The sequence below is a fragment of the Vitis vinifera genome, chromosome 14 (assembly GCF_030704535.1).
Source record: "Vitis vinifera cultivar Pinot Noir 40024 chromosome 14, ASM3070453v1".
NCBI lineage: Eukaryota > Viridiplantae > Streptophyta > Magnoliopsida > Vitales > Vitaceae > Vitis > Vitis vinifera.
This window is the reverse complement of record NC_081818.1, coordinates 3,578,722-3,590,863: the sequence shown is the minus strand read 5'-3', so window position 1 is coordinate 3,590,863 and position 12,142 is coordinate 3,578,722. Positions and strand designations below refer to the sequence as shown.

At 31.8% G+C, this 12,142-nt stretch overlaps 2 protein-coding genes across 4 annotated transcripts in view; both read right to left on the bottom strand.

The window, feature by feature from the left end:
• The window catches only part of LOC100244147 (uncharacterized), a 42,664-nt gene extending 42,180 nt beyond the window's left edge, over positions 1–484 (bottom strand). The window contains exon 1 of one of the 2 annotated variants that reach the window (XM_010661787.3): positions 225–484. In XM_010661787.3, coding sequence (XP_010660089.2) covers positions 225–295 — 71 coding nt within the window. In that variant the 5' untranslated portion in view covers positions 296–484. The remainder of the gene's footprint in view (positions 1–224) is intronic. The other variant, XM_059742912.1, reaches the window with a different exon arrangement.
• Positions 485–1,948: 1,464 nt separating this feature from the next.
• On the bottom strand, positions 1,949–8,635 carry LOC100264772 (sodium/hydrogen exchanger 1). 2 transcript variants are annotated; one of them, XM_002281162.5, is made up of 14 exons: positions 8,301–8,635; positions 8,096–8,214; positions 7,581–7,678; positions 7,191–7,250; positions 7,059–7,105; positions 6,769–6,963; positions 6,002–6,048; positions 5,317–5,383; positions 5,027–5,127; positions 4,011–4,112; positions 3,111–3,249; positions 2,970–3,032; positions 2,798–2,881; positions 1,949–2,516 (listed from the first exon to the last, which is right to left on the bottom strand). In XM_002281162.5, the coding sequence occupies exons 1-14, from the start codon at positions 8,478–8,480 to the stop codon at positions 2,193–2,195; spliced, it is 1,626 nt and encodes a 541-aa protein (XP_002281198.2). In that variant the 5' UTR covers positions 8,481–8,635; the 3' UTR covers positions 1,949–2,192. The 2 variants fall into 2 exon arrangements, with proteins under 2 accessions (XP_002281198.2, XP_059598894.1); XM_059742911.1 differs by having other exon boundaries at positions 2,970–3,249; positions 8,301–8,627.
• Positions 8,636–12,142: the final 3,507 nt, after the last annotated feature.

Here is a 12,142-nt window from a genome sequence, read left to right as displayed (position 1 = left end):
CTGTTTGGTTACTGAGAAGCAGAAGAAAAGAAATGGTAAGGAAAAAAGAAAAAACAAAATAGAACAAAATTTTGGTCTGAAGACTTTTCTGTTGTTTCAGCTTCCATTCCCCAACCAACTCCAGAAATAAAAGATAAAGCAATAAACAAAAGTTGATTTCCTTTCTGTCCCTACATTTTCTCTGCAACCAAACAGAACATTAAAAAATGGAAACTTGCACTTACAGATATGAAAATGGTCGAATCTCGGCCGTTCGATACAGATTGTGAATCGATCGCAATCGCCCAAAAGCCATTACTGATTACAGAAATCGAAAACCCTAGAACGATTGATGGATCATGAAATTAACGGCTTTGAACCCCACAGCCCTGCAGCTAAAAACACCGAAATGAGAGGTTTTGGAGGAGGAGAGCCTCGGAGGGTTTAAGACGAAAGTATTCGCCGCCTATTCGGTGCTCCGCTGCTCCACCAAAGTCAATGCTGCACCTCGTGAGTCGTGACAAGCACCATTTAAACGGTGGAAATATGGATTAGTTCCCATATCAGAATTTATTGACCACTTTTTTATTTTTAAAATAAAATGATATAAAAGTATAAAACCGTATTTACGATAATTTAAAAAATTCCAAAACAGTCAATCATTTATAGAAAATAATAAATTTTACTTTTTGAGTTTTAAAAATATAATTTAAAAAACAATAATTTTTATAAAATAATTTTTTATGATTTTAGTATGAATAAAAGCATAGAAGCAACAAAGTGAAGTACAAAATACTTCATATTTCATTTTATTTTATTTTATTTCTTATTTTAATAAATGAGGTTGGAATTAGAGTCTTTTGGAAATAATTTTAAATTTTAATTTAAAAAAAAATAGTTTATAACACTAATGCTTCATCTAGAAACAATCTTAATGATAATTTTAGAATATAAACAAAAATGTATATTTTCATAGTGTTTTTAGCAACGTGTTTTATAAATAAAATAAAAACACAATTATTTTGATTGTTAAAAATATTATCTAAAATTTAAAAAATTTATCAATGTAATTTCAATAAGAAAGTGTTCCCTGTATAAATTATTTTTAATCATTTTCAAAGCCACTTGAAAATGTGTTTGGTAATATTTCTATTTGAAGTATTTTTAGTGAAAATGTATTTTCTGAAAATATTTTTAAGATAAAACACCAATCAAGTATTTTTTCAATAATTTTAAAGTGTTTTTAAAATTTTGTTAAACATCTAATTTTTTTCAAAACACTTTTCAAGTTAAAAGTGTTTCATAAAATCACTCGCAAATGAATTCTAAAAATGCGTTTGACAACGATTATATGAAGTATTTATAATATTTTGAATGCTTAAAGGATGAAAATTTTCAAGTATTATAAAGGATAGAAACACTTCCTAAAATCATTACTAAATATACTCTAAAACATAGTAAGAGCCCATTTGACAGTAATTCTAAAAAACGCTTTTAATTTTTATAATATTTGAAATTTTTTATCATTTAAGTGTTAGAAATGCTATAAATATTTTATAAAATCACTCCAAAATACACTCTAAAAGTGCATTTGATTTGTAAAAATACTTTTAGAAAAACCATCTATCAAATGTTTATCTAGAAAAACACTACAAGCAATTATTTAACATTACAAGTGACTTTTTAAAATTTGAAAGGTGTTTTCTAAATTTTGCCAAACACCTCATTTTATTTCAAGAACACTACTTAGGTTAAAAGTGTTTTTTAAAAATGGTGCCTAAAAAACACTGCCAAACGGACTTGGTTTTAGAATCTGATTTTAATTTTCTTCCTCTTACATTTTAGAGGTTTATGAATCTTCAAGATAATTAGATGATTAGCATTATTCAACTGTAAATAATAGTAAATGGATTTGCAATCTTAGGGAAAAAAGAGCATGCATGAGCTCCCAAAACAAGTTACATAGGCATTCAACAAACACACCACCTCTTTCCATAGCAGAAATCAAAATTCAGTTGCTATCATACAACTAACAACATCTGCATTTCTTCCCCAAAAAAAATAAAATATTTTCTTAAGAATTCAAGTCTAACACCTCTAATTTACAGATAAATTCTCACAAATTCCTCATACATTTCATTATAACAGAAAAGAAGAAAAAACAAGTAACAAGAATTATAAGGAAAAAAGAACAAAATGGTTGGCCTGCAGAATCAAGATGTTTCATCTTGTGCACCAGTTGGTGAACCAGGAACATATGGAACAAAACCCCGTCCACCAAACATCGGTCTCATGTATTTGTCATCGAATTTTCTCCAGAAGTAGTGAGCTGTTGATGTTGGGTATCTCATCAGCAGCCTCAAGTTACTTGCCTTTGGACTTGGTTGATTGTTGCCACCATCACTGGGGTCTCCATTTTCAAGGAATAGGAGTCTCAAGTCTTCCAGGCTTGCAATGTCAGTTGCATCAGACACTGTTGGTTTTGCATGTCTTAGCAGCACTGCTCCGATCAGTGGCTTTGTTATTGAACCAAAAACCTGCTCAAAAAGTTAAATAAAGCTCTCATCAAGCTTCAAGAATTTAGCTAGTTCAATCCATAGTACATGAATGTGTGGCCTAATGAAAGTCAACTTTTCAGAAATGGTTCAAAAGAATATCTATTCTCCTTTCCAGAGCACCATTGAATAGATTTTTCTGAATTCTTTAAAGTAGTGCCCAACAGAATGAAGGACCTTAACTTTTGTGTAGAATAGAGTGAAGTGTACAGGAAATCGGTATTGTGAAGCAGTTCAAATTATAGAAGTATCTGTAAACATACCACTGTACTAAAAAGAACAACAATAATGGTGCTGGTGATCATTAGGGCAGAGTCCTGTGTCGATGTGGTCTCAGAGTCTGAGAACTGCAATGGAGGATCATACAATTTAGTAGTTGCTCAGGAGCCTGAGTCAAGAAACGTTAAACCAGGAGTTGGGATATTATCAACTTACCTCGCTGTAGGACAGAGCAATGGTAACTGCACCTCTCATTAGGCCTGCCCACCATATTATAAACTGAGATTTCAAATAGTTAGTACAAGAGGAGAATTGATAAGAGTAAACAGCAACATTATTAGATGTCTGGAAAATCACCTGTTGTCGGAACTCAACTTTTGTGCTCTCTGCACTTTTAAAGAAATTTAATATGTTTGAAAGACTGAACACGAAAGCTGCTCTTCCAATCAGCACCAATGCTAGGAATGCCGAGCTGACAGAAACTGAAGTTCCTGCACTGAATCAAAGAGTAAGAAACACGTTAGAGATAAACATTTTCTGCTATGATATCAAACAAAACGACATTAATCAAGACCATAGAGTGCTCTCATCTTCAAGAAGAGTTAAGAAAAATAACTGAATCATTAAAATGCTACTAAATCATAAAAAAATGAACTATGCAAAAGATAAATAGACCAGTTCAATGCCATGGAACGTCAAGCACCCTATCTGCGAACCACTATCATTTCTTTACCAGAGCTCTTCACTCTTAAGGATTTTGGATGTGCCATATTATGAAAAACAAGCTTTAACACTTTTCATGGTAAGTTGCTGAACTCCAAGATAATATAAATAAACAGCTTTTAGCACTTTGTATTCCAAGAAACTGGATCACAATAAATAAGACAACAATAAAGGAATCACCCTGCTTTTTTCATATAGGTTTCTTGCAGTTGTGATATGTGACACATTTTGGATTAATGATGTGATTTTTTTTTTCAGATATGAAATTAATTATTTTAATTAACATTCAATATTGTTGTGTTCCCTTGCCATATATTTGAACAGCTGCTCACTTGGCGTCTATGCCATATGAATGTAGCACAGCTACAGCCTAAGTTCTCTGTTGGGTGTATAAAGTCTAGGAATTAACAACACATTTGTCAAGATCACTATTAAGCATTTTCTCAACCATATCTCAATTCTGTCTTCACAACCTGTTAACTGAAAAATACAAAACTAGCATCAGAATTTCAAGTGGTACAGTAATAGAAGTACCTTGCTTTGCTGCTTCTCCATTTGTCAATGTCTAAGGCATCCATACCGACATAAAGAAATATAAAAGTCTCTGCAATGAAGGAAATTGTAGCAAATGCGTGCCTGAAATCATCAAGACATTTTTAGTATCGGAGTTTTGAATTAGAACTCAATTTTCATTTTCTAACTCAAATGTTTTAACATAACATTGTTCATTAATTATTAAAAAAAAAAATTCAAATAGTCAAATCCAGTAAAAATTTCAAACTGGTGGGAAAATAACAAACAAAGACAGAGGTAACAAAGCTCAAAAGAGGAATGGAGTGAACAGTAGAAAATAAAAGAAAAGAGACTACATATATAATTTTGTTCCCTAGTATCATCATGTTTTCTTTTATTTTTAGGAACCAGTGCAAAGATCTTCAAGATTCTTGAGAGAAAACCAATAACTAGTAGATGAACGCTTTGACTTCTGCCATAAAATACTTATTGTTCTGACTCAACACCCTTTTCCAATGGGTTCTTTGAAGTTGTATTTTGTAATTTTATCTCTTTTATCTTCTTATTCACGATTCTTAATATTCCACTCTGTTTCTGCTGTTTTCCTCATTTGATGCTTGGGCTGCTGCTCTTATTTCATTGATTATGAATGTCCACTTGTGCTTCTGTGAGCATTTGCTTCTCACATTTCTCATAGGAATGGGAACAGTCACAGTTGGGTTGAAAGCCATATAATTCCATTCAAAAATTAGTGCACAGTAAGTTAGCTTACTGACTAAGAGCTATTGGCACTTTAGTAATGAATTATATTTTCTGGGCTGAGCTTTTGGTTGACATAGGCAACAATGCAAACCTACTCAGACTTTCTGCCCAGCTTTCCTTCATCTATGTTACTGGTTGTCAGATGAAAAGTATTCAATGTTCATAAGTAGGCTCCCTTAATCATTTCTACAGGCTGTGGATGAAAACAATTCACTGTTCATAAGTATCACCACACAAGTACTATATGTATCCTATACTCAAAATCATAAACTCACTTGGTTGTTATTCGCGAGCTTTCGGTAACATTATGCCATGTGTAATGCGACATGACAATGCCACAGAAGAAAACTGTTAAAATCCCACTCAGAGATAAAAGCTGCAAGAAATAACAAATTTATCAATTTTAAACAATCTACAATCAAGGAATATATTCACAGTTTTCAGTACCAGTCCCTTGTCAACCAAAGAGTACCATTCAGTTGTACTGTATGGAAGGCAAAGAGGACATGTTTTACAAAGAAATATAGTGTTTAAAATAAAATTTTCAGAATCCAGTCTTTGGTACCTCTGCCAACATGTATGACAAATAAGCCATAATCATCATGAGTGCAACTTCACGATCCGTGGAATGTCTGTTGATAAAAGAAGATAAGTCTCAGAATAAATTGAGTAGCACGAGCACAGAGACTCTGACACATCCCTCAGGTTCAACCATCTATTTTTGCAAGCATAAACAGTAAATATGCCTTCTACAATTTCTACTGATTCTGCGCACTTCCTTGTTCTCGATGGTTTACATCTATAAGGATGGCTACACGATGTTTTTTTTTTCCCTCTCATGCCCATATTTAGCATTCTTTCAGAGTTACATGTTTGTGCATTGATAAAGTTTCACCCTCCTATTATTAGTCTCTTATGTTTTCTAATATATTCATGAGAAATTCATATAATAATGCAGTAAGGCCAAGTAGAATGCATGTACAATGTTTTGCTAGACTAAAACTAGAGTTCCTTGTCTCATAAATGACCTATATGACCCAAACCAACTTCATCTCATCCTTCTACTTAAACCTCTTCATTTTGCTTTCATTTCCTATAATCTATATTGCCTTCTCGTTCACTGTTTTATCCAATCATTTGTCTGTCAGAGGCTCCTAAGCTAATACTTAAAGCCAACAGAAATATGAAGAAATATAGCCGAGTGAATGAAACAGTAGATGAGGAACAAAAAGCTAAAGCATTGTATGTACCTTCCAAAATAAAGAGTCTTTATGATGTAGGCACTCAAAAGACCTGCCTGAAATTTCACCACATATCTCAAGTTAGACAATAGGCACACCTTGAACACTTAGCTGGCCAACAAGATAACCAGGATACATCTTAGTTAAAGGCCGAATTGGCAGTAAGACACTGACTTATAAGCTGAAAGGGATGAGCAGGGATGCATAAGCACTTATAAGCTCAAAGGGATGAGCAAGGACGCATCATTGGGAAAATTATGTTTGTCGTGAACCACCAAAAATTTAAAGATATACACTATTATTCCTTACAACCCAGAGAAAATCAAATCATAAATGGAGAATTTCAATTTAAAATATAGCATGGTAAAATTATGAGATAAAAGAAAACTGAATATCTTGCCCAAGAAAATGCTGCAATAACATAATGACACAAACATGGAAGTCATGGAGTTTGGTTTTAGTTATACCACCAAAGGAAGGACAAAGCTAGTTTAAACAGTTCAAATATATATATATATATATATATATATATATATGTGTGTGTGTGTGCGCGTGTGTGCACACATGCAAATTGGAAATGATGACTGTTCAAAACAAGATTAGGAAAGAATTTTCGTAGAGAAAAGTAGAGTCTAAGACATGAAGTTGGATGTACATTTTATAGAGAAACACATGCTGCAGAATCCAAGAGGAAGTGATTGCCTACTAAAATCCATATATAATGTGTTCTTAACAATCTATTTTGCAGTAAATTAACCAAAAAACCTATAACTTACCACTACACCAAGGATAGTACTGGTGAAAAAGAGGTAAAGGAAGGTCCCCAGCAATTTTAAGGCCGTCAAAGCATCGATATTGCTTAAGTCAAGTGATTGAACTGCATTATAAATCACAATAGAAGTAGCATCATTCACCACTCCCTCCCCGAATACAACACTGTACAGGAAAGGTGTCTCTTCTTGATTGAGGACCTTTAACATGAGAAAAATAACTTGCATTAATGGCTTCAGCCAGTTAGCATGTCTAAATTCACTGGCCATGTCTTGATTGAAATTATAGGCTATACCTGCAATGTACAAACAGAATCCGTTGCTGACAAGATGGCGCCAACAGCTGCAAATATTGGAAGCTCAAAAAATCAGCATATAAGTATAATAAGTGACAAGAGCAACAGAAATTCAAACTTGTGATAGATCACCTAGGTAGTCTTCGATATTCAAGGTTGTAATGCCGATCTTTTTGAATAGAAGAAAGGCACCTAAAGAGTTTCCAGAACAAAAGTAAACAGGTTAGCTTCCATTTGCTTTGATTGGACATAGATCATGAAAGTGAGCCTAGCAGTGCTCGGTAATGACTATTCCATGATCATATGAAAGCGATAGTTTGTGATTAAAGTAAATGCAACTGAGAAGACAACACTAATCATCCAAAAGTTCAGTCAGCATTTTCCTAAGAGAGAAAAACAAGAGAATCTTCACAGTATTCTAGTGATTTAGCATAATTTGAATTTGAATCTCGATGCAAAAAAAAAAAAAAAACGGCAGCCAAAATTGAATGAACATTACACTTGACAGATTGCTGATCTTACCTGCTGATATGAGGCAGAAGGATATTATGGTACCAAATACTCCGAACATCAATATTATTGAGAAATTCTTAAAAAATTGCTTCTTCTTTACCTGGAAACTGAAACCAAATTCCAAATTCAAAGAACCAATATTAAACTTATAAAACCCTGATTTCCATTGCCAGAAATTGCAAAACAACAGTATGTCAAACACAAGACCATCTCCCAATCATGCTCTGAATTAAGAGCGAAGAGACAATCTAAAACATCTGTTTTGTGTTTAACTATGCAGAATTGGATCTGATTTAGAATTGAAGATTCTTCCTTTTATGTGGATTTGTGGTCTACCAAATTCCAATTCAGTTCCAATCCCACTGGTACATATAGTAACTAAACTGTGGGTTTGGAATTAGGGCTCCAATTTCAATTCCAACTCCTCAATCCCATGTGATCAAAATACAATATCTCCAAAATTCCCTTTTCCATGATCAATAAATCACGAGTTTTAGATTAAAAAAGAAAGAAACCAATCTTACCCAGCATTGAAAATGATTGGGGGAAGCAAATAGAGGAAGAACAAGTCCTCATTGAACGCAAGAATTTTCGAACTACGGCCTTTACTCACCAACAGCACCACCACACCCGCGCACAACCCCTAATTCCAACCATTTACCATTCGTCATCTCAATCAAATTCACAAAACCCACCAACAAAAAACCAATCAAAACATAAACAACCCACCAAAAGAAGCGCGGTGATTGACTCGTTGGCCCATCTGTGCTCCTCAAGAAGATGGCCAATGACTATGCAAGCACAAAGAAGAGCAAAGAACAAACAGAGGGCTATGACAGTAGTAGTGTTGAGAAAGGAGGATGAATCTTGGAGTGAATGCTTATTTGGTATGGCATCCAAGAACCCCATTTCGCGAAAATTTCACCTGTGATTAGCATTCACAACTGGAGTTTTGAAGAGATTGGATTTTCACAAATGGAAGAGTCAAGAACGTGGAATCGAAATATAGAGGAAAGAAGGCTCTGAAAATGACTGATACCTCAGCTCAGGTGATGATGCAACCGTCTCTGATTTTCAAGGCCTCGAAGGAGGGAAGAATGGTAGTTGGTGACTTCTGGATTCTCTACAATGAGAACCACTGGATTCTTCTACACCGAACACGTGTCATAATCATCTCCATTAAACACCATATTATGCAAAGGGAAAGTACTATTATAGCCCCTACCATAATGCGAACTGGCATGATTACCCCTATCTGCTGTGTTTTCATTGGTGGGATTGTTGTGAGCTCATGTTGGAGGGTTTCAGTGGAGATGAGTACTTGGTATGGCTGTTAGTTGGCGCTCAAATGTTTATATTTGAAATTATGTGATTTTTTGTTTAATTAATTACCAGAATCAAATGATTTTCATCTAATAAATCTGATCAATCACCCTTGAAGACACAAAATATTTTTTCTAAAACACACCCACTTTGACACGTGGCATTTCCGATCATTAATGCATCCCACCTCTTAGAATATTAAGTTATTAACAAAGCTCAAAGTTTCCCATACAAAATAATAATGGTTCATGGGTTGCACATCTCCAAAGTAATGACGAGTCAAATCCTTAATATGATTTAATTAAAAATTCATATAAGAATATAGATTATATTTTGACTTCTAAAATTTCTTATACCAATAGGGTATTGTCGCTTTTCTTTTACGGGTCAGTATTCTTAATTTCATCCTATTAAATATTTGATTTTCTTTTATATTTTTTATAATAAAATCAAACATGTAAAAACCATTTTTGTTAATATTCTTTTCTTTAATACTTTTCAAAAATCAAACATAACTTTAATGTATGAGAATAAAAATGAAAATAAGTAAAAAATAGAGATGTTGTAATCACGAAGAACAACAAATTTCTTATTCTTGTTTCTATTTTAGAAAACAATCTAAATATATTAATAAATGAGCAATAATGAAAGTAATTTCAAGTTCGCAGTTTTTGTTCCAATATTTCAAATATGATCTAAATCTTTTGAATTAAATAATAATTTAACATATTATTTTTATTATTTAAAAAATATTTTTAAACTATTTATTTATATTTTTATGAAATTGGGAATATATCATGAAATTATTTCCTTTCAATTTTTGAATAAAATAGAAAACTAAGTGAATCATTGAAAAGTTTGGTAGGTCTCATACCTACCTTTTTTTTTTTTTCAAAAATTAGAAAAACTAGAATATTTGGGGGGAGGCAGACCAAAGGGTCAAACTTATTTGGAGACCACTCCAATTTATAAATGATGGTGGGTTTTGGCAAAATGAGAAAAGTGATACATCCAAGTTGTAGATGCGTCCTCTTAGATTACATAATCCAAGATTTAGTGATATGGGCAAGAGGGTTGATGATGGCTCCACAAATCTTTAATATTTTTATATTTGGAACATAGCAAAAAAAATGCCACTGTAGATAGTTGAAACTTGGAAGCCCTGATTGCCCATGTCATATTCACATTAAGTAATGTCTTACTCAAGTGAATGGTCACAGTGATCCATCTATTTTATCTTTTCATCCCTTTTTCCCCATTTCCAATAAATAAATAAATAAATAAAAGAAAAAAAAGTTTTTAGATTTTCTATTGACAAAAATTTTAAAATTTTGATCAATTTTGAATTAAAAGTGGTTTGGGATATTTAAATGTTCTCAATTTATTTATTTTTATTTTTTTCAAATATTTTATTTTTTGTCAAAAAGATCATGTTTGGAAAATAGTCTCTTAGTTTTTCCTTTTATATATATATATATATATATTGTTTGATAAAATATAGAAGAAAATAATTTCGATATGGGGGAAATATATTCTACTCCTAAAAATATTAACATCCCATTTGAGATACCTTTTTATTTTATCTTTTTAACTAAAAATTAAATCAAAGTCAAAATCGTAAATTTCAAAAAATAATATTAATATTGAAATATTATAAAAGTTTTATTAAATACCAAATAACTTTATGTACAAGCAAATATTTAAAAATTAATAATAATTTCATAACTTCCATATTAAGAAAAGAAAGAAAGGCTTTTATGGAGCTTAATAAATTAAGAATTTTTAATTTCTCATGATTAAAGTCAACAAAAAAAAAAGAAAAAAATAATGAGGAAAAAATGGTTGAGTTGTCCCTTAAAAAGACAACAAGTAATGAAATAATAAGATTGAGAAAATAATAAAAATAAGGGAATAAAAACAATTATTTATGTTATATTTGGTTTCAAAAAGTATTAAAGAAAGAAAAAACTATTAAAAAAATAATTTTTTATATTTGTTTTCAATAGTAATAATGTGAAAAAAATAAATATAATTTAAATTGGTTAGAAATCTATATATTTTTTAAATCATTTAATTTTATATATAAAAAAAAGAAAATAAGTTAAATGAGTTTGAAGTAGTATATAAAATAATTTATTTACTTTAAATCTATTTTTATCTTTTTTTAGTTTTTCTTTCCTTTAACTTTCCCTCTCTATTTTCCGAACTAAACATAATTTTAAAAAAAAAATACATAGAGGATATTTTCATCCAAATGGAGTCATATTTAATTATTTTTTAAAACATAGATGTTATTTTTCTAATTTAAGAGTGATCATATCCTTCTTAAGGGAATATTTCTAAATTATTTTATGATTGACATCTTCTCATTTTTCACTTAATATAACTATCATATAAGTTTTGAAGATGATGGAGGGTGATGAAAGGCATTGAAAGCAAGGCTGGCCCCCTTATGATTTTTTTCTCTTTTTTGGTGTGATGTTCATTGAAATGAAAATTTTAAATTACATTAATTGGTGAAAATGACTAGTACATGTTGCTGTTACATGTCTTAGACTCTTAGTCGCCCGGTTGTGGTCCAAAATAATAATTTTTTTTAATAATATTTAAAAAAAAACCACAAGTATAATCTTTTTATTGACTTTAAAATTATATTTTTATTTTATTTTTTTTATATATATATTTTTTAAGAATCAAACTATAATGTCTCACATCGAATAAGGGAGCAAGTTTCTGACGTTATATATGTAGAGACTCCTATTAACCAAGTAGACGTGTTTTAAAGCCGTGAGGGCCCTCTTGGGCCCAAAGAGGGCAATATCTACATGGTTGGATGCGGATCGTTACAAATGGTATCAGAGTCTGTTTGGCTCCGTAAGGAGTGTTTGTCTGTTTGGTCTCGCAATCCCATGGGACACAACGAGGACGTTGTGTCTGTCCCACATCGGATAGGGGAGTAAAGACGCGAGGACCCTTTTAGACTCAAAGCGGACAATATCTATGGTACTGATTTTTACACAAACATAATCATAATTTTGATGGGATATTTTAATCTTTAAGCAATAATACAACATAAAAAAAAAAACTGGAATAAATTAAATTTTGGTGGAAGAGGGTTGTAGATCCAAATGGTGGGCATTAAATCTAAAGTCTCAACTCCACTCTTAATAAGAGAGCCAAGGATCTCGTGAAAGGCACGGATGTTGTTATAAAAAGGGTTTCACTTTCACAACCTGAAAGACTAAGGA